At 45.2% G+C, this 20,969-nt stretch overlaps 1 protein-coding gene across 8 annotated transcripts in view; it reads left to right on the forward strand.

Moving 5' to 3' along the window:
• The window catches only part of TMC8 (transmembrane channel like 8), a 78,663-nt gene that overhangs the window by 12,687 nt on the left and 45,007 nt on the right, over positions 1–20,969 (forward strand). For all 8 annotated transcript variants that reach the window (XM_029599115.1, XM_029599121.1, XM_029599117.1 and 5 more), the window contains exons 7-12: positions 739–886; positions 2,254–2,424; positions 12,687–12,853; positions 13,945–14,068; positions 19,912–20,009; positions 20,458–20,641. In XM_029599115.1, coding sequence (XP_029454975.1) covers positions 739–886; positions 2,254–2,424; positions 12,687–12,853; positions 13,945–14,068; positions 19,912–20,009; positions 20,458–20,641 — 892 coding nt within the window. The remainder of the gene's footprint in view (positions 1–738; positions 887–2,253; positions 2,425–12,686; positions 12,854–13,944; positions 14,069–19,911; positions 20,010–20,457; positions 20,642–20,969) is intronic.

The following is a 20,969-nucleotide window of genomic DNA, read 5'->3' on the forward strand; positions in this document are numbered from 1 at the left end:
TCCTCCTATGGGATCTATTGACGATATCTCTCCTCTCCTGTCCTCACATTTGTATTCTCGCCTTCCCCAACGATACTACAGACAACCTCTCCTCTCATACCTTAAGCGATACACGTAATATGTGATTCCAGATTTTAATGTACTTAAGCTACTTCTTATATTAATTATTTTTCAGATCTTCCACTTGCCTTCTCATCTTTGTAAATTATGTATCAGGCTACCTACTCGCCCTGTAAACCTTAAGTTCTCTGTATAAGCTTGCTATGTTCTCTGCACAAGCTTGTTATATCCTCTGCATAAGCTTGTTATGCTCTCTGTATAAGCTTGTTATGCCCGCTCCTATGCTCCTCTCTCCCCTTGTATTTGCTTCCCATTCCTCCTGTATAAGCTGGTTACATGCCCTGTATATACTCCCTTTTCCCCCTATTTAGCTATTAGTCCCTTTACACTGTAGTTTTTATTTCACATGTGCAAGTTACTAGTTCATTGTAAAACCTGTTGCTGCATTCTGTTCTCTGTCAACCGATGAGATGTTCACAACGACTGTCGGTATATAAAAATATCTAAATAAATAAATACAAATAAATATATGTCTCAAACTTCCTTCTTTCTCACATGTCCCTGGTCACACTGTATTGGTGGCTGCCTGTCTTTTTGAATGTTTTAGTTCATGTTGTATCCATGACTTGTTGATGGGAGGGATATTCATATTAATATGAGACTCTTCTCTCTTCCTAGAATGGTGGAGAGCAGGATCCAGAGGCAATGGCCCAGCAGATATTATCTGACTGGTTTTAGCTCCAGGATCTTTGCAGGCTGGGATTTCTGTATCTACAGCATGGATGCAGTGGCTCTCAAACAGTGCAGCATCAGCAACTCCCTGAAAGTAAGAGACAACACGTGTGTTTCTCCTCTGCCTGCATGTTTGTGTGTATGTGTATATCTTCAGTCTCCTTGTTGTATATATGTCTTCTGGTGTTCTGTGTGTGCATCTGTGAATGTCCCGTGCCCTTTAGTTGTGACTTGCTGTGTCACCCTGCACTCTGGGTGTATATATATGTCTAGTACTACTTACAATTTCTGTAAGTCTACTAGATATATGCAGTGTTATACAAATATACATAAGAGACAGTCCCTGCTCCATAGAGCTTACAATATATTCATGACAGGCAAACAGAATAAATAAGAGAATTAGGGAGATTCATTTATTATGGAGAATAGTTAACACTAACAAGGGTCAGAAGAACCAAGGGTTACAATTTTAAAGTAGCCTTAAAAAGTGGGTTTTTCGGTTGGATTTGAATAAGACCAGAAAGGAAGAATGATACACCGACTCAGAAAGTCTATTCCAAGTTGTACGGCACAGGCCAGGGGAAAGCATGGAGTCAGTCAGGAGTGGCAATGGAGGCCAAGGGAATGACTTGCCCAGTGAGCGGAGTTCGAGAGGAGGAGTGTAGAGAGAGGAGGTAGTGAAGGATCGCAGAGTGAAGGCTCTCTTATTTATTTAGCTCACGCCTTCTCATTGGTAGCTCAAGGTGAGTTATATTCAGGTGACTAAGAGAAGCTTGAACTGCAAGTGGGAATACATTGGGAGCCAAGGCAGTGACTTGAGAAGAGGGGTTATATGGGTGTAGTGACACTGACGGAAAATAAGTGCTGAAGGTCATGGAGAGAGATGTTTCAGTGAGGAGCAGGTTACAGTAGTTTTAAGCAAGAGGTGAGAGTGGATAAGGGCTCTGGGAGTATATTCAGAAAGGAAAGAATGGATTTTGGTGATGAAAGAAATGACACATTGTAAAAGTGTTTTGGATATGTGTAGAGAAAAAGTGGAGGATGCCAGTTATCCACAGAAATATTGACAGAGGGGATGAGGGAGGTAGTTTTGGGGGTAAAGATAGAAGTTCTGTCTTGGCCATTCTCCTAGGATTCTGTTCATGTATAAATCTGTGTTACTTCTGCCTTTGTATGTATATATTTGTCTCCTTGTCCTTGGGCTGTGTGTATTTTATATTTCCGACTGCGTGTGTATGTTTATGCCTCAGTACATTGGTGCTCTGTGCATCTGAATACATCTGTTACCTCTGTGTGTGTTTGTCCCCCTGCCTTCTGGTTGTGTGCTTTTCTCCTTTCTTGAAGTGTTTCTCTCTCATATCCTTCGGTCTCCTCTGTGTCTCTGGTCCATATATTCAGTATACCTTTCTTTACTCTATTCATATCTGCATTGGACTGTTCCTTGCTCTCTCCTGGAGACAGATGGAGCAACAGGAAGTGAGCAGACACCAGCAGAAGCAGCAGCAGTCAAGGAAGGAGAAGGCTCTGCTCATGCTCATCCGCCTGTTGCTGAATTTGCTCATCCTGGCACTGATGGCAGTGGCTTTCTACTGCATCTACCTGGCTACTGGAGTTTCCCAGGACTTTGAGCAGGTGAGCAGGAGCAGCTCTGATGTATGTTCCTTCAGAAACAGAAAACCTTTTCCCTCAGTATATTGGCGTGGGGGTTATGGGCTCAGGGAGTAGAGGGAAGTCTTCTTCGTTTATGTGAGTGATCAGACAGATGATACCATGTGCCAGAAAAGTTAAAAACATAAATTTGTGATGGCAGATGAAGACCATAAGGAGCAGCCTCTGTCCACATTCCCTTCCTGCTATAATACCGCACAGCCTGCCTAACTTCCAGCTTTACCTTCACTTCCGTGCAACTAAAGGTCCTCTCTCTAGGCTTTCTTGAATTCTGTCTTTTTTACTTCTACTGATTCCATCGGGAGGCTGTTTCATATATCCAGCAACTTTTCTCTGAAGAAATATTTCCTTATGTTATTTCTGTGTCTATCCCCATTGTGTCTCCTATCATGACCTCTGTTCTAGAGCTTCCTTTCAACCAAAAAAAGTTTGTTTCATATGCATTTATACCTTTGAGGTATGTTAATGTCTTTCTCGTATTCTCTGTATCTCTTCTCTCCGCTAGGGTATAGATATTTATTTAAAACACTTATGACTCACATCATCCAACATTCTGAGTGGATAACAAAAATTATATACCTACCATAAAACACTAAAATATTAAAAAGCACATACAAAATCAAAGCTATAAAAATCAAATTAAAAAACACTTACAAAAACCAAAACTAGGTGCCCAGCCTCAACTCAAGAGCGAGCCAAAAGCTCTGGTAATGGATAATAACCACGGAAGCATGAGACCCTCGGAGAGACCGGAAGGGAAGAGGAGGGAGTGCAAGGGCCTCTCTGCCTGTCAAAAGTCTGAGCACAGATGCTCCCAGCACTGCGCTGCCACTCCCAGGAGCCAGAATCTCTCACCTGCTCCAGGCAGATTCATTCAGGGAGCTGGGCTGAGGGTTTGGAACTTCTGCCTCTCACCCGCTCAGTACACTTGCCTTCTGCTCACGGGCTTTACACCAGTTCTCTAAGTCAAAGGCCATGTGCACTTTCACTTTGAAACTTGCCACGTGTGCTTTCACTTTCTTGCACCTGCTTTTTCTGTGGGTAGTGTTTTTTTCTGGACCAGTACATGTGAAGGCCTCCCCTAATGGACTCTTGGAGTCCAGGAATCTGATCTTCAGGTGATCTTCTCTCTGCCTTTGCTTTTACATTTAGCTATGCTGTCTGGTGATCACTGGAGCTTGGTGGTCACCTACCATGACCTTAGAAACACTTTCCCCTTTTGTGAGAAGCAGGTCCAGTATCTCATCCTCTTTTGTGGGTTCTGTTACCATTTACCTGAGAAGAGCCCCTTGTAGGGAGCCCAGGGATCTGCCTGCTTCTGTTTCTGGAATAAGGATGCTCCAGTCAACATCTGGCAGATGAAAATCTGCTGCCAACAATACCCCCCTCCTTGCTTCATTGCTATCTTATGAATGAATCTTTTTTTTTTTGCCACTTTATCTGTATTAATATTTTCCATAACACACGTAAGAGTAGCACCATTAGAAATTATTCAAACACTAACAGAGAGACATTAAAGAGAGAGAGAAGAAGAAAAATAATCATCCTGCTCCTCGACTGGATGGTTTTCAAAGCCTTTCATACATGTAAAGAGCAATTTGCATGTGGAAAGGTGGCCAGAAATTTGTATTTAAGCACGTGCATACTTTTGGCTGCATTAGGAGGTTTTCAGGGGGCATGTTTAGATAGGGGGAGGTAATAACCTGCACAGATTGCATGTTCTAATCTACATATTATTGTCCATGAAAAACAGACCTGCAGGAAAGGTAGCAGGTGCAAATGTCCAGTTTCAAATTGAAACCATGGTAAAGTCCACAGGTAAAATGTACCCACAGACTTTGTCACAATGTGGAAAGTCTGAAAATTGTCCCTTAAAGTCCAGGCCATCTTACCTCCCTGGACTGGAAGAGTGTGTATCATCATCATCTTCCTTACAAAAATTGAATCTGCAGGAAGTTTCCCTTGCATACAATAGCACCTGTGCACCTGGAAATTGAGCAAACTAATCACAATTGTCCCCACCATATGTATAGTCCTTTGGCCAGGTCTGAATCCACACTTTGATTCTGAGAAGATGCTGTCTACAACTTTGAAGAATTGTTTGAATTTCAGGAGCATATGATTGCCTTCTTGATTGAAAATCTTGGGTGGTATGCCATGGTTACATCATAATAAACTCCTTCTTAATGTGAACAAAACAAAGCTGATTATACTGCATTAGACTCCCGTGACTGACCGTCTTTTGTTTTTCTGTTGTGAAGGCTATAACATTCCTATTGTACAGCCTATAATGAATTTGGGAGTAATGATGGAACTGGATTTGTCCATGAAAATGCACATTCAGTGAGTGACTAAATCCTCACTCTTCAAAGTACGTATTTTACATGGCTTGGTAACTTGCCTGCCTGGTGCGAAGGTGGCGGACTTCATACATCACATAGATAGGATTTTAGATAGTGCTGGGGAGAAGCCAGCTGTCTTGGTACATGTGGGTACCAATGACGCTTGGAGAAGAGACGACTGAGGGGGGATATGATGGAGGTGTTTAAAATCATGAGAGGTCTAGAACAGGTAGATGTGAATCGGTTATTTACTCTTTCGGATAGTAGAAAGACTAGGGGGCACTCCATGAAGTTAGCATGGGGCACATTTAAAACTAATCGGAGAAAGTTCTTTTTTACTCAACGCACAATTAAACTCTGGAATTTGTTACCAGGGGATGTGGTCAGTGCAGTTAGTATAGCTGTGTTTAAAAAAGGATTGGATAAGTTCTTGGAGGAGAAGTCCATTACCTGCTATTAAGTTCACTTAGAGAATAGCCACTGCCATTAGCAATGGTTACATGGAATAGACTTAGTTTTTGGGTACTTGCCAGGTTCCTATGACCTGGATTGGCCACTGTTGGAAACAGGATGCTGGGCTTGATGGACCCTTGGTCTGACCCAGTATGGCATTTTCTTATGTTCTTATGTTCTTAAAGTGCAGGAGGGAGGCCAAATTTAGGGTTTTAGCTAGAAAGCTGAAATCCAGAACATCCAGAATAGCATTCTTAGAAATGTTCCCCATTCCATGTGCAGGACCCCAAAGGCAGGCAGAGCTCCAGAGTCTTAATGCATGGATGATACAATAGTGCAAGAAAGAGGATTTTAGCTTTGTTAGGAACTGGCTTCATTTTAGGGAGGGGGATCCTTTACCGAAAGGATGGGCTCCACTTTAACCAGAGTGAAACCAGGCTGCTGGCTCTAACCTTTAAAAAGGAGATAGCGCAGCTTTTAAACTAGATGATGGGGGAAAGCTGACGGTCACTCAGAAGAGTATGATTCGGAATGATGCATCTTTGAAGGATACAAAGAGAACAGGGAAAAAAGGGCTTCCCAGTAGAGAGGTTGCAAGAAATGCCAAAGGGGGGATCAGAAAGATTCCAAATTACCCCTCTCAACTGATGAGCAGGTTGTTAATACAAACAAGAAGCACATTTTGAAATGTCTGTATACAAATGTTAGAAGTCTAAAAAATAAGATGGTAGAGTTAGGGGTAGATTTTTTTAAAAAGCGCGTTCGCTTACTTTTGTTTGCGCACCAGGCGCAAACAAAAGTACGCTGGATTTTATAAGATACGCGCGTAGCCGCGCGTATCTTCTAAAATCCTGGATCGGCACGCGCAAGGCTGCCGATTTTGGGCAGCCGGCGCACGCCGAGCCGCGCAGCCTGTCTCTCTTCCCTCCGAGGTCGCTCCGAAATCGGAGCGGCCTCGGAGGGAACTCTCTTTCGCCCTCCCCTCACCTTCCCCTCCCTTCCTCTACCTAACCCACCCCCCCGGCCCTATCTAAACCCCCCCCTTACCTTTGTCCGTAGATTTATGCCTGCGAGAAGCAGATGTAAATCTACGCGCGCCAGCGGAGTGCTAGCGCGCCGTGCTCCGACCTGGGGGCTGGTCCGAAGGCCTGGACCACGCCCCCGGGCCGGTGCCACTCCCTGGTCCCGCCCCCGAAATGCCGCGCCCCGCCCCGAAATGCCGCGTCATCGGGTCCCGCCCCCCGACACGCCCCCTTCCGAAAACCCCGGGACCTACGCGTGTCCCGGGGTTCTGCACGCGCCGGTGCACAAGGCCCTGCTCGCGTAAATCCGGGCGGATTTACACGAGCAGGGCTTTGAAAATCCGCCCGTTAGTGTATAGCACTGGATGAAGAGGTAGATATAATTGGCATCTCAGAGACCTGGTGGAAGGAAGATAACCAATGGGACACGGTGATACCAGGGTACAAATTATATCGAAATGAGAGGATGGATCAAATTGGTGGAGGGATGGCACTATATGTTAAAGAGAGCATGGAGTCAAACAGGATAAAAGTTCTGCAGGAAACAAAATGCAATGTTAAATCTTTATGGATAGAAATCCCAGGTGAAAAAGGGAATAAAATAGTAATGGGGGTGTAAAACCATCCACTTGGTCAGAATGAACTTCAGACAATGAAATGCTAAAAGAAATTAGGGAAGCTAACAAAATCAGCAGCACAGTAATAATGGGTGATTTCAATTACCCAGAATTGACTGAGTGAATGTCACATCAGGACATTCTAGAGAGGTAAAGTTCCTAGATGAAATAAATGACTGCTTTATGGAGCAGTTGGTACAAGTACCAACAAGAGGGGACACTATTTTAGACCTAGTCCTTAGTGGAACACAGTATTTGGGCAGCAGGTAACAGTGTTTGAGCCACTTGGCAATAGTGATCACAACATTATCAAATTTGATTTAATAACTGAAGGGAGCGCAAAAAAGAAATTTACTATGACAGCATTTCACTTTCAAAAAGGTGACTATGATAAAATGAGTTAAATGGTTAGGAAAAAACTGAAAGGAGCAACTGCAAATGTTAAGAGTTTAGCTCAGGCATGGATGTTATTTAAAAATATCATCTTGAAAGGCCAGATCAGATGTATTCCATGCATTAGAAAAGGTGGAAGGAAGGCTAAACAACTATTGGCATGGTTGAAAGGTGAGGTGACAGAGGCTATGATATCTAAAAGAACTGTTACGGGAGCACTAGGGAGCAACCCCGCTTCCGGGGAGAGTGGTGTGCCCTTGGACTACGATGCGACTGCAGAGAGGAGCTCCGTGGAAGCACCGAGACAGGTAAGACGTATCCCAGCACAGGCAGACAGGCAGAAGACCAGGAACTCAGACCTCTGCCAAACCTGACACATCAGTAGAGACCCAAGAACGCAAAGCTGGTCTCTGGGGTAGCCCTCCGTCCACTCGATACTCTTTTGGACCTGCCGTATGGGAACGGCAAATGCGCCAGGATGGACAGAGGTTGAGGGCAGACGATGGAACTGGAGCAAGACGTGACTTGAAGACTGAAGATAATGATCAGACGATACTTGAAGACAATTATCAGACGATACTTGATGACAAGGATCAGACGAGGACTTGAAGAAGAGGATCAGACGATACTGGATAAGGATGAGGCAAGGCTGAAGAGAAGAACATCAGGGACACTGATGAAGACACTTGCTGAGTGAAAAGACGACAGAAGAGTTAAAACTCAGTATGAAGGTATCTGGCCATGACTCGTAGCAGCATCCATCCTGAACAGAGCTTTGGGGACTAGGCGTAATCGGCGCAGGCCAACCTGAATACGCGATGGCTTCAGACCCAACGTGGAAGACATCCAAAGGTCATCCCAAAGGTGAACTGGGGATGGCCCACTAGGAGGTAAGATCTGGAACCAGGATATCCGAGAGGAAGGCTACCCTGACGAGGGAGCCAAAGAGTCTGAAGGCTCCTTGACGTAGGAGCCAAAAGGGTCTGAATGCTTGACAGAGAAAAGATCTGAAGATGAGGACGTCAAAGGATTCTGAAGACAAAGACAACTTAACACAAAGACGTCTGGAACATTAGGACATCTGGACTTTAACCCCCAGGGCACTCAGTCAAGAGCATCAAGGAAGTGTCAAGTGAACTGGAGAACGAGATATCTGAGACATCTAGACTTCGGACCCCCAGGTCACCCAACGAAGAACATCGAGGAGGCTCTGAGAGGCAGAACAACAGGATGACGGACTTCAGGAAGGACAGGACATCAGAAGGCAGGACTGGGGACAGCAACCATGCTGCAGAGCAGGAAGCTGAAGCGGCACTAGGCCATGAAGCCAGACTTGGCGTCAGAGGCGGCACCCTGCCACGAAGAGAGGATTGAAGCAGTTCTCCCAGCACTGGAAGAGGGTGAATGTTGGCCTCCGGGCTGCAAAGAGAAGCTCCGGGGCGGCCTCCTGGCCACAAAAAGAGGAAGGTAGAGGCGACTCCTGCCGTGGAGGACTGTGTTGACGTCAGCGGCTCCCAGCCACGAAGACTGAAGGCTTCAGGGCGGCCTCAAGGCTGCATCAGGGCATGCTAGCATGGCCCGCCATGCGGGAAAAGACATGGGCGGTCTCCTGACCGTGAAGGAGCATTACCGGCAGCCTCCTGGCTGCAAGAGCAGCATCGGCGACCCCAACAGCGTGGAGAATGCGGCAACGAAGCAGGCAGGCAGACGGAGAAGCTGACTGGAAAAGGTGAGAGGCTGCTCGCAGTTAAGCCCGCGAGCAGAATCTAACAAGATCATCTTTCAAGAAATGGAAAAGGGATCCAAAAGAAGAAAACAGGAAAAAGCATAAGCACTGGCAAGTCAGATGCAAAGCATTAATAAGGAAGGCAAAGAGAGATTTTGAAAAGAAGCTTGCCCTGGAAGCAAAAATTCATAATAAAAACTTTTTCAGATACATTCAAGGTAAAAGCCTGCAGGGAAATCAGTTGGACCATTAGATAATCAAGGTGTAAAAGGAGCACTTAGGGATGACAAAGCCATAGCAGAGAGACTAAATTAAATCTTTGCTTCAGTATTCACTGAGGAAGATGTAAGATATATACCCATGCCAGAAATGATATTCAAAGGTAATGATTCAGAGAAACTGAAACAAATCTCAGTGAATCTGGAAGATTTACTAGGGCAAATTGACAAACTAAAGAGTAGCAAATCATCTGGTCCAGATGGTATACATCCCAGCTTGCTGAAAGAACTGAGAAATGAAATTGCGGACCTGCTATTGAAAATTTATAAACTATCAATAACATCATCTATGGTACCTGAAGACTGGAAGGTTGCAAATGTAATGCCAAATTTTAAAAAGGGATCAAGGGATGATCTAAAATTACAGACCAGTGAGTCTGATCTCTGTGCCAGGCAAAATGGTAGAAACTATCATAAAGAACAAAATTTCTGAACATATATATAAGCATAGTTTTAATGGGACAAAGCTAACATGCACTTAGCCAAGGGAAGTCTTGCCTCACAAATTTGCTACATTTTTTGAAGGTATAAATAAACTTGTGAATAAAGGAGAGCCAGTTGATATAGTGTATCTGGATTTCCAGAGAGCATATAACAAAGTCCCTCATGAGAGACTGCGTAGGAAATTAGAAAGTCATGGGATAGGCGGCAGTGTCCTGTTGTGGATTGCCAATTGGTTAAAAGATAGAAAACAGAAAGTAGGGCTAAATGGTACATTTTCCCAATGGAAAAAGGTGGTGTATCCCAGGGATCTATTCTGGGACTGCTGCTTTTTAATATATTTATAAATGGCCTGGAAATGGGAACAACAAGTGAGGTGATCAAATTTGCTGATAACACAAAATTATTCAAAGCTGTCAAATCACAAGAGGATTGTGCGAAATTGCAAGATGACATTGCAAAACTGGGAGACTGGGCATGCAAATGGAAAATGAAATTTAATGTAGACAAGTGCAAAATGATGTACTTAGGGAAGAGTAACCCAAATTATAGCTACAAAATGCAAGGTTCCACATTAGCAGTCACCACTCAGGAAAAGGATCTAGATGTCATCGTAGAAAATACGGTGAAATCTTCTGCTCAGTGTGCAGTAGCAGCAGCCTAGAAAGCAAATAGAATGCTGGGATTATTAGGAAAGGAATAGAGAATAAAATAGAAAATAGCATAATGCCTCTGTATCGCTCCATGGAATGACCTTACCTTGAATACTGTGTGCAGTTCTGGACACCATATCTCAAGAAAGATATAGCAGAATTAGAAAAGGTACAGAGAAGGGTGACCAAGATGATAAATGGGATGGAAGAATTCCCCTATGAAGAAGGGCTAAAGAGGTTAGGACTCTTCAGCTTGGAGAAGGGACAGTTGAGGGGAGATATGATAGAAGTCTATGAAATGAGTAAATGTTAATCAGTTGTTCACTCTTTTGAAAAGTACAAAGACCAGGGGACACACAAATTTACTGGGTAATACATTTAAAACTAATTAGAAAAAATATTTTTTTACTCAACACATAATTAAGCTCTGGAATTCGTTGCCAGAGGAAGTGGTGAAAGCTATTTAGTATCGCTGCATTTAAAAAGGTTTGGTCAAGTTCCTGAAGGAAAAGTCCATTAACCGTTATTAAGGTAGAATTGCAGAAATTCACTTCCTATCCCTGGGATAAGCAGGCTTGGAATCTATCTACCCCTTGGGATCCTGCCAGGTACTTGTGACCTGGCTTGGCCAATGTTGGAAACAGGATACTGGGTTTGATGGACCCTTGGTCTGACCCAGTATGTTAAGTCTTATGTTCTTATGTACTTATGTACCCTTCCTCTCAGCAGAGCATTTTCAATCTGTTCTTCAGATACTTATCCTTACACTTCTGGCTTATTGCAATTCCCTGTATTTAGGATTACCTGCTTCCACATTAAGACCTCTCCAGATTGTACAGAACTCGGCAGCACGGGTCCTGACAAATTCTAAAATGAATGATCACATCAGTCCCACTTTAAGTTCTCTCCATGCGTTACCTGTTCATTGGAGAGCAAAACATAAAGTGTTAACTACGATTCATAAAGTCATCTATAGAGAAGTTTTCCCATTTAAAATCTTTTCTTCGGCTTTATCATTCTGTTAGGTCATTACACTTGACTGAGGCTTACTTGAGGTTCCTTTAATCTGAGGTGTGCGTCTTGGCAAGAGTCATGATTGCTGGCCCAGGTTTTTGGAACTCTTTGCACGAATTCCTTCAGCTAACCTCATGTCCCAAATTATTTAAGAAGCAGCTGGAAACCCATTTCTTTCATCTCACATTTAGTAATGCAACCCTCCTTCCTCACACATTGTGTGCATTTGTATCAGCAGTCTTTTTGTTTTGTCTTTATTATTGTTTGTTTGTTTCTTGCATTTTATTTGTATCATGTATTTTTATTTATTATGTATGTATGTTTGTAACCTGCTGCAAACTATGGAGCACATGGGCTATTTAAAACAAATAAATAAATCTGGTCCTGGGCATTTCCCTGGTGAAGTCTGCCTGATGGCTTTACTGATCTTAAGCAACAATGATGGGAGGTTCAGCTCTACTAGTATTGTTCGCTGGGTGTTATCATTCAGAGCTTCTTCAGACATACTGAAGAGGAGATGGAGAGGGTAATTTTGCAAGTCATTTATATGAGAAAATTAGTATTTACTCAGGTAAGATGGCCTGACTGAAAATTGCCCTTCTCAAATGTAGACAAAAGTACATGTAGCTGCTATAATGTATGTACTTTTAGCTGCTTTAAAAAGAAGCATTTCTGTGGCAGTGTTTAGATTGGGAAAAGAAAACAGCATGAATACCTGATATTTCCATAAGTACACACACTATTCTGCCCCTACAAAAACAGCAGGTGCAAAGCACATGGACACTTTTAATGCACATCTGCTTTTTTTTTTTTTGAAGGGAAACAATGCAGATTGTATCCTTGTGAGAATTGGTGCAGTCTATGAAGCTTAAAATAGCCCACATACTTTGCAGACAACACGTGTTATGGAAAATGGTCCCCTTTGAAGAATGTTTAAATCTTCTCCCTAACTTCTTCAGCCTTCATGTCAGGATTTTATCCCCATTTGCCAAAATGAATGGGGGCACTGATGTTTGATGTTCAGCCATAAACAGCTGGGAGATCCTGATAGAAAAGTAAGAGGTTGTGTTTATCTGCTGCTTCCTGCAGTTCTTTATAACATAGCACTAAAGACATAATGTATGCTGCTCACAATCTCTCTCTCTTTCTGACCCTTGATCTTCATCTATCTGCCTCTTCTTTCTTTCTTTCCTTCCATCTCTCTCCTGTTCCCTCATTGCTCCTGCTCTATAAATTTGTTTTTGCTGTCTCTTTATCCAATAGTAGCAGCTGTTTCTCTCTTTGCAGCAAAGTATCTCCTCTTCTAGTGAAACTTCCAGCCGCAGAGTTGTGACTCAGTACCTTCCGCCCATCATAATCAGCCTTGTGAACTTCCTTCTGCCATATGTGTTTGGTGTTTTGGTCCAATACGAGGGTTACTCTCCCAGCGTAGAGATCAACCTCACGCTCCTAAGGTCAGCAAGCTCCATCTTTAAGAACACAAGCTGGGAATGAATGGTGGAGAATACATGATCTGTATTTGTTACGAGGGCTGGTCCTGAAGAGTACAGTAAAAAGCACCCCACTCTGAGTCCTGTCACAGCTCCTTCCACTTTACTTGGTGCTAGAGCCATAGTCTTGTGTTAGTGACGTGGCAGGGAGGGTAATGGGGGAAGCGCCAAACCGCCAACTCTCCAAGCGGTGTCCTTTGAAAATTTTGCAGGCGCATACAATGCAGGTACAGTGCACCCACATGCGTTCCCACTTGCATTGAAGCAGGTGCAAAGTACTTGCTGGAAATTATAAGCGGAAATTTGATTATACAATTTCCACATGTAATTTCCCACCCCTGACCTATCTCCTCCTGTTTTTATTTTATTTTTCTGGTAGGCAAAAGTACAAGAACTGTGAATGTGCTCACACTTTTACCTGCAGAGAGTGGGGGAAAGGGGGGTAATAATTAGCCATGAGCTTACCATGTAAATCAATTTATTGCCCCCAGTATGATTCTATGGAAATTACTTTGGGGTCACAAAGCCAGCATTCGGGAGGGGGGGGGGGCCTGTGAGGAGCTGTATTCAACTATATTTTTCCAACAAGTTTCTTAGGTGAATGCTGTCGGCACTTGTGCAGGAGCCATGTGTGTGCTGGTGCGCAGATGTGTGGGCACATGTGCATTGGCCATGTTCGCGTGTGCACATGTCCGTACCTTGTGTACAAGGCGCCCCATGCCTGTGCACAAGTGTGTCGTGCTAGATGCACAGGTTCCATGCTTGTATGTGTGCACATGTATGCACATGCTTGTTTGTGTGCACATGCCCCTGTATATATAAATGTGTATATAAATTACAAACTATGATCACCTTTATCAGGAGAAAGCATTCTACTATAATTAAAAAAATAACCCAGTGACTGGGATCCAAAACACTTCTCCCTTCCCTGCTGAACATCATCAGTATCACCATCCTCCATCCTGTCTCCAGATTCCTGCAACAGCAAGTTAAGCTTTTCCCACCTCTCTCTGACCCTTGTTGCCTCTCTTCCTGGTTTCTTTCTCCCTTCCCAGGAGCGTGCTGCTGAAATTGGCCAGTTTGGGCATGTTTCTCTTCTCTCTTGGACAGAAGGTCCTGTGTGTAGGCAACAGAGATGATCCCAACTGCTTAATTTGTGGCTACAACCAGCTCTATCAGGTAATCCCATAAGTCTGGAAAAAGAGGGGTGGAGGAGGAGATTCCTGGAGAAACAGGAGAGAGGACTGTAACAGTTTGGGATGGGAGCATGTGCTCCATTCTCCCACGGACACCTCTGTTTGAGTCATATTACTTTCTTTAGATGTTTTTAGGCTATTGTTTACCTTCAGGATGTTTTTTCGCAAGAGGGATATGAAACATGTTTTTGTTAATTGCTTCCTTTTGTTGTTGTTGAATGTTTGAGGGTGTGTAGGGTACTGCAGGGATGTGCTCCATGCAGCTGAGGAGAGAAGAAAGATAGATGTGCAAGGTCTAACTTTTGTGGTAATGCCAGTGAGTGAGTGAAGATTCAAAGACTGGATACATGTCCTGATTTTGACAAACATTCCAGCTTTCTAGAACAGTGGTTCTCAACCAGTGTGTCGCCAAGCACATGCTGGTGTGTCGTCACATTTCCCGGTCTCCCGCTGGTGCAGCTGCTCCCCCTGCCCCAGTGAGATGAGAACTCTTCCTCCGCCGGGCTTGAAATGTTGATAGCCCGGGAGGAGTGCAGCAGGAGAGTTGGAGTCAGCGGCACTCGCAGCATGGTCTCTTATTTTTTTCTTATTTTATTGGTGCCTGCAATTTTTGATATGAGTTTTTAATTAGTGAATATTCGATTCATTAGCTGTTTTGAAATAATCTGTTCTTTTTGTTAGTATGGTTTTACTGCTATCGATTTTATATTTCTTGATTTCTTTTGAGGATTGGTGATGTTTCTCTTTTTCCTTTTTTGCACTGCATACAAAGTCTCCTGTTTATTGTGGTTTCCATTTCAGTTTTGCTTTGCATGTTTCTGTTTATGCTTTATGGTCTCTTTATTCTTTGTTAGGTGAGGGTCTGCACATGTAACCAAGGTGAGGTTTTCTGCTGGCGTGTAGTTGTGTAAGGCTCTATAGCAACCTGGCTTGTTCTGTTTTCCTAATAGGAGTATTAGAGTTTTAAGGCCTGGTGTAATTTTTTCAGTGTTGACTTTTCGGAGGTAAGGTGGATACTGTTTGAGTGCTGGAAGTTGGTGCTGTTCTGGTTTACTATTTATATGTAATTTCTGTTCAGAAAGAGTACTTATCTTTCCCTTGTGTCATTCTTAACAATAGTAAAAAAAAAAAAAAAAGGGCCGTTATTACTTTTATTTTTGCTATGGTTTATAATGAGCAGACACACATGTCAGCGTTGTCCATCAGGGGTGTTGCGATGGGAACCAGTGGTCTAGATTTCATCTTCTACTACAGTCCTTTCAATGGTTCCAGCAGAAGAGAACTGACAGACTCATTTGCATACTTTTCCCAGCAGAGAGTCCCAGTTGTTGTGAACGGTGTTTTTCATGTGCCCATGGGCCTCAGCCCGACCCCGACCTTCAGGACCGAGCCAAGGGTTGACGGTGGCTCTGCATGGCTGAACAATCTGCCCTCGGCCAGGCCGGCAAGCTCCCATGGCCAAACATCCGAGGATGTTGGAAGGTGAATGGTCCTCTGACCATTCCGGGTCCTTTCGGACCTGCTGCGAGCAGCATGGAGCAGCAGGCCTGGCCTGAGGTTGAGGGCAGACGGGCCTTGACATGAAGACATGACTGTGGATTGATGCGACGGCATCCAGACGAAGACACATGGCTAATGTAACGGCATCCAGAGATGAAGACACATGACTGATGTGACGGCATCACAAGGCACGAAGACTCGGGGTTGATGCAACGGCATCCATGGCGAGGACACAAGGCTGATGCAACGGCATCCATGACGTAGACACTTGGGATCGATGTGGACGGCATCCAGACGAGACTCTTGACATCCACAGGGGCAACACAAGGCATGGACATTGGCACTGTCTCTCAGGGCACCCTACTCAGGCCACCCGCGGGACTGAGTCACGGACCACCCTGTCCATTACGCGCCCTACACAGCCCTTGCAGACTGGTCACGACTACGACGGGAGCGGGACAGCACAGGAACACACATCAGGACTTGACGGCTCAGGAGCACAGGACAACCGTCCACCAGCAGGCAGTCCACCCAGGAGTACTGCATCTGAGGGACCCCCGGCCTACCGGTACCAGAAGGCTCGAGAGCATTGACGAGGCATGGAGTAGGAAGGAACATCAAGGAAGGCAGGAACACCAGGACATAGAGGATGAAGACACCTGGACATGGACCTCAGGCACGAAGACTTGAACATGGAACAATGAACACGACGAGGAGCTCCACGAAGAGAAGAAGACCTTACATGAACTCTGGCAGGCCGGAGCCTCCAGGGCGAAGACTCGACAATGATGCAAGGCCAGGAACAATGAACAGAGCAGCCCTTTATAGGGCTGGAACAGGAAATAGTCCCAAGGTGGGGCTCAGACACTTCTTGTGTCTGGCCCTTTAAATGCAGAGAGAAGACGCAGCCGCGCGCCTAGGAGGAGAGTGCAGAGGCTGTGCAGGACCATGGCCAGCGGCCTGCACAGCGTCTGTGCGTCAGACGCCAGAAGAGGCAGGGCTGAGCCTGGGAGCAGGCTCCAACGTGAGCGGCGGCTCCAGCCGCTGCCGGAGGCCCCGGGGGCGGTTCCTGCCGTTACTCCAGCCTGGGGCTTTTGCGGCCTCCAGCCGCGAAGATGGAATCGGCGTCGGGGGCGGTCCCAGCCCCGAAGACAACCGCGGCTCCGGCCGCTGCAGGAGGCCCCGGGGGCGGCTCCAGCCGCTACTCTAGCCCAGGGCTGCGCCTTAGTGCCGCGAAGGTGGAATCGACGTCGGGGGCGGTCCCAGCCCCGAGGGAAGCTGCGGCTCTGACCACAGAGCCGAAGATGAAGCAGGGCGGCCTCCTGGCCGCGTGGGCAGGCCGACGGCGGCGTCCTGCCGCGTCAGCAAAGACAGGCAGCAAGGGTAAGTGGCCTGCTCGCGGGGGAACCCGCGGGCAGCGCTGATTCATAACACCAGTGGACACTGCCAGCCATCTAGGTTTCATCTTTACCATAAGCCATCTAGGCTTCTGCTACCACAGCCAGCATCCACATTCACTTTCTTTCCAGCAGCAGAGAATTAGAAGGCATTTGCCAAAACACAGCTTGCTATAGATTTTCAACAAATGTATTTATTTTATAAATAATAGGGAATTAGTTTAAAACAAGGGTCAACAATGTGTATAACTGGGTTATAACTATAAGTAGATTAATTGTAGTCTCTGGAGGATCCACTATAGACAAATATAAAATAAACCAATAAATTGAAAGTAAATTAAAAGTCCTTCAGATTACTTTGAACATCTCTATTCCCTTAGAAGTTTTAAATCTCTAACTGAACAAATTTAAGATTGAGACAGTAGTCCAAGAGGGGGGGCTTTCCAGTCTTATGCATGTGGCACTCAGTGCAAGATTAACGGTTGGTGAGAAGTTGTATGTGTGCACTTTGTGTGAAGTACTCCTATAGCCCTCAGAGACGAGTCCAACGCCTGGAGGATAGAGTGCCTGGGGCTCGGGCAAGTGGGAAGGCAGGCTGTGCTGGGGCTAGGGGGAGGGGATAGCCTGAGGGGGGGGGGGGGGCTGACTGTGCTGGGTCTGGGGGAGGGCGGAAGCGGGGACATGCTGCGTTGGGGCTGGAGGAGGAAAGGTGGACTGCTGGGGCTGGGCAGGCTGTGCTGAGGCTGGAGGGCAATAAATAGGAGCCTCCAGGAAATTTGGGACTGGGAGGGGTAGCCTTGGCTGGGGGGAAGCAGGCCGTGCTGCTCCTGGCCCTGGGGCAGCGGGGAGGGGATGGGGGAGTAGAAGGACAGGCTGTACTGGGACTCAGAGTAAGAGGGTAGGCTGTGCTGGGGCTGGGGGGAGAGCAATTCATAGAGGCCTACAGGCAATTTCCACAGTTATCAGCCAGTTTATTATAATCCTGCTACATAGACAGAGCATAAAATTGGAATCTATGGCAAGCTAGTTCCACATAGAAATATCTTTCTATATCTAGCTACCAGATGAATACGGTTTATCTGTTATCCAAAATCAACTGGTTCCCTGCTTTGGCCAGAAGCGAAGGAAACAGGTCGTCTGTTGCTGTTGTAGATGCTGCTGCTCTTCTGTGTTGCTCGCTCTCTCTCTCTATTGTACAGGTTGCACTATCCATGCCAGAGTTATTTTTCCAATTAGCAGAGACCCTTTCATCCATCACTTGGCTGAGCTGATGCAGGAGCTGGTTGGCTCTGCTGGCATATGTGGGATAACCACTTTGTCCTTGAGTTAGTCCCGGAGCTTGTTTGTGTGCTGGAGAGAGTATCTTTCTGCACGTGATTTTGCAATCTCCATGTTCCACGTCAAGGGACCTTGAAGTAACAATTTCTTTCCGGGGCGTAATGTATTTTCATCTGTGAGAATGTAACTGCCTTCATGATGTCATCTAGAAGTGTTTCTGCAAAGTAGCACAAAGAGGATGAAAATCTTTAACTTACAGAACATAGAAACATGACGGCATCAAAAGAACATACGGTCTATCTAATCTGCTCATCCAATCCAACTGCTCCGAGCTCCCCTGCCCATCCACTCCCTCAGAAATCCTCTGTGCTTGTTCCATGCACTCTTGAATTCAGATACTGTCCTTGTTTCCACCCCCTCCATTGGAAGGCTGTTCCTTGCTTCCATCACCCTGTCTGTATAGAAATATTTCCTTAACCTGACTGTCTAGGCTTCACGTCTAATGTTCATGCCCACCCTGGTGCTATCCCAATTAGGCTTAACTGTGTGACTGCCTCTTCTTGTGCATCAGTGTGATTGCCTTTTCCTGCTCTATAGGTGGGAGTGTCTCTTCCTCTTATGTGTTGGTGTGATTGCCTCTCACATACATAGCAGGAAACGTGTCTCTTCTTGTGCATCAGTATGATTGCCTCTTTTGCTGTGTCTGTGTGACAGTTTTTTCTTGTGCATCAGTGTAATTGCTTCTTCCTGCTATGTATGTAGGAGTGTCTCTTCATCTTGTGTGTCAACAAGATTGTCTCTTTCTGTTGTGAATCTGGGAGTGTCTCTTATTCTTGTGTGTTGGCATGATTTCCTCTTCTTGCTGTATATGTGGGAGTGTCTCTTCTTCCTGTGCGTCAATGTGATTGCCTCTTCCTGCTAGGTATCTGTGACTGTCTCTTCCTACAGTGTGTATGGGCGTGTCTCTGCCTCTTGAGCATCAGTGTAATTTCCTCTTCTTTTGGTGTACATAGCAGTATGTGTTTGCTTCATTGCCTCTTCCTGCTGTGTATGTAAGAGTGTCTCTTCCTTTTGTGTGTCAGTGTGTGATTGTTTCTTCTTTTTGTACATTCATGTGATTTTGCTTCTTTTATTGTTTTTTTTTTTTTTGTTTTTTGTCAGGCAGGTTTTCTTCTGCTCCACTGGGCTGCCAGTTCAATTAGAACCAGGACTAAGATTGAACTACTCAGGGATTTTTCTCATCTTAAGTTACTTTAGCCCAGACACAGCAGTGACAGTCCTTAGCCAGGGGCCATGCAGCAGGGCTCCTTCTGGAAACCTGCAATCATCTGCAAACCTCAATCTGGTCACTAGATGTTGTCCTTGACAAAGGCTAAGACCCGCCCCCATCCCAGGGGCTGTGAGTGCTGCCTCCGCAGTATCCCTTGCCCTGGCAGATTTGGGGAATGGAAGACCTGACTTGGAAATGAAATCCAAGTCCTCTGCATGGCGGTGGACAGCACTTCCACTCAGCCCCCAGGCTAGCCAAGAATTCGCCTGATGTGCTGATAATTAGGCAGAATATCAGTTACTGAAATAAATAGTTACATGTGTTTCACATGATTGTTTTCTTCTGTGAAAGTGCGAATCTCAATTTTTCTTTTCCTTGCAGTGCTGGGAGACCTCCATTGGCCAGGAAATGTACAAACTGACTATTTTCAATTTCTTATCCACCATTGGGGTTGCCTTGTTAGTAAGCCTTCCACGGAGGTAAGGAAAGTACCTGGTAATCACTGCCATGAGTCAGAGGTGATCTGGTAGCTGGAATAATGGTAAATTCTTTCTTCTTCTATGCCAGGCCAGTAGCACGTTTTCCTCCCCCTCTCTGTGCCAGGCTGATGGTAGGTTCTCTCTCCTCTCTCTGTGCCAGGCTGACGGTAGATTCTCTCTCCTCTCTCTGTGTCAGGCTGACAGTAGATTCTCTCTCCTCTCTCTGTGCCAGGCTGACGGTAGGTTCTGTCTCCTCTCTCTGTGCCAGGCTAACGGTAGGTTCTGTCTCCTCTCTCTGTGCCAGGCTAACGGTAGGTTCTCTCTCCTCTCTCTGTGCCAGGCTGACGGTAGATTCTCTCTCCTCTCTCTGTGTCAAGCTGACGGTAGGTTCTCTCTCCTCTCTCTGTGCCAGGCTGATGGTAGATTCTCTCTCCTCTCTCTGTGCCAGGCTGATGGTAGATCACACTTCCTGGAAGCTGGCCCAGTGGCTTGGCAAGGAAGAGTTCCTTGTCCCTCAGAATATTTTGGATATCGTTTACGAGCAGACAGTCATCTGGATTGGGATGTTCTATAGCCCCCTGCTTCCTCTGCTCAACGGTGTATTTATCTTCTTCATCTTTTATATTAAAAAGGTAAAGATGAACAGTGTTTCATGGATGAGCTGAAAGAATGCAGACTGATGGATGATGTGGCTGGAGATGTATGCACAGGTGGTTTAGTGAGGCATGGTTGGATTAACTGGCTCTCCACTTGGCTGCTGTTTTTTTTTTTAGATTATGTTAGAGAAGAGACCTTTACCTTATAGTTCAAATTTAGCACTTATTACAGCATTACAAAATAAAGATCTCAACTATCTTTTCAGAATCACCCAATTTCACTTATTAATCAAGATAGCAAACTATTAGTGAAGATCTTAGCAGAAAGAATAAAAACTATAATTTCCAAATTAATCCTTTCTGA

The sequence above is a fragment of the Rhinatrema bivittatum genome, chromosome 4, assembly GCF_901001135.1.
Source record: "Rhinatrema bivittatum chromosome 4, aRhiBiv1.1, whole genome shotgun sequence".
NCBI classification, from domain to species: domain Eukaryota; kingdom Metazoa; phylum Chordata; class Amphibia; order Gymnophiona; family Rhinatrematidae; genus Rhinatrema; species Rhinatrema bivittatum.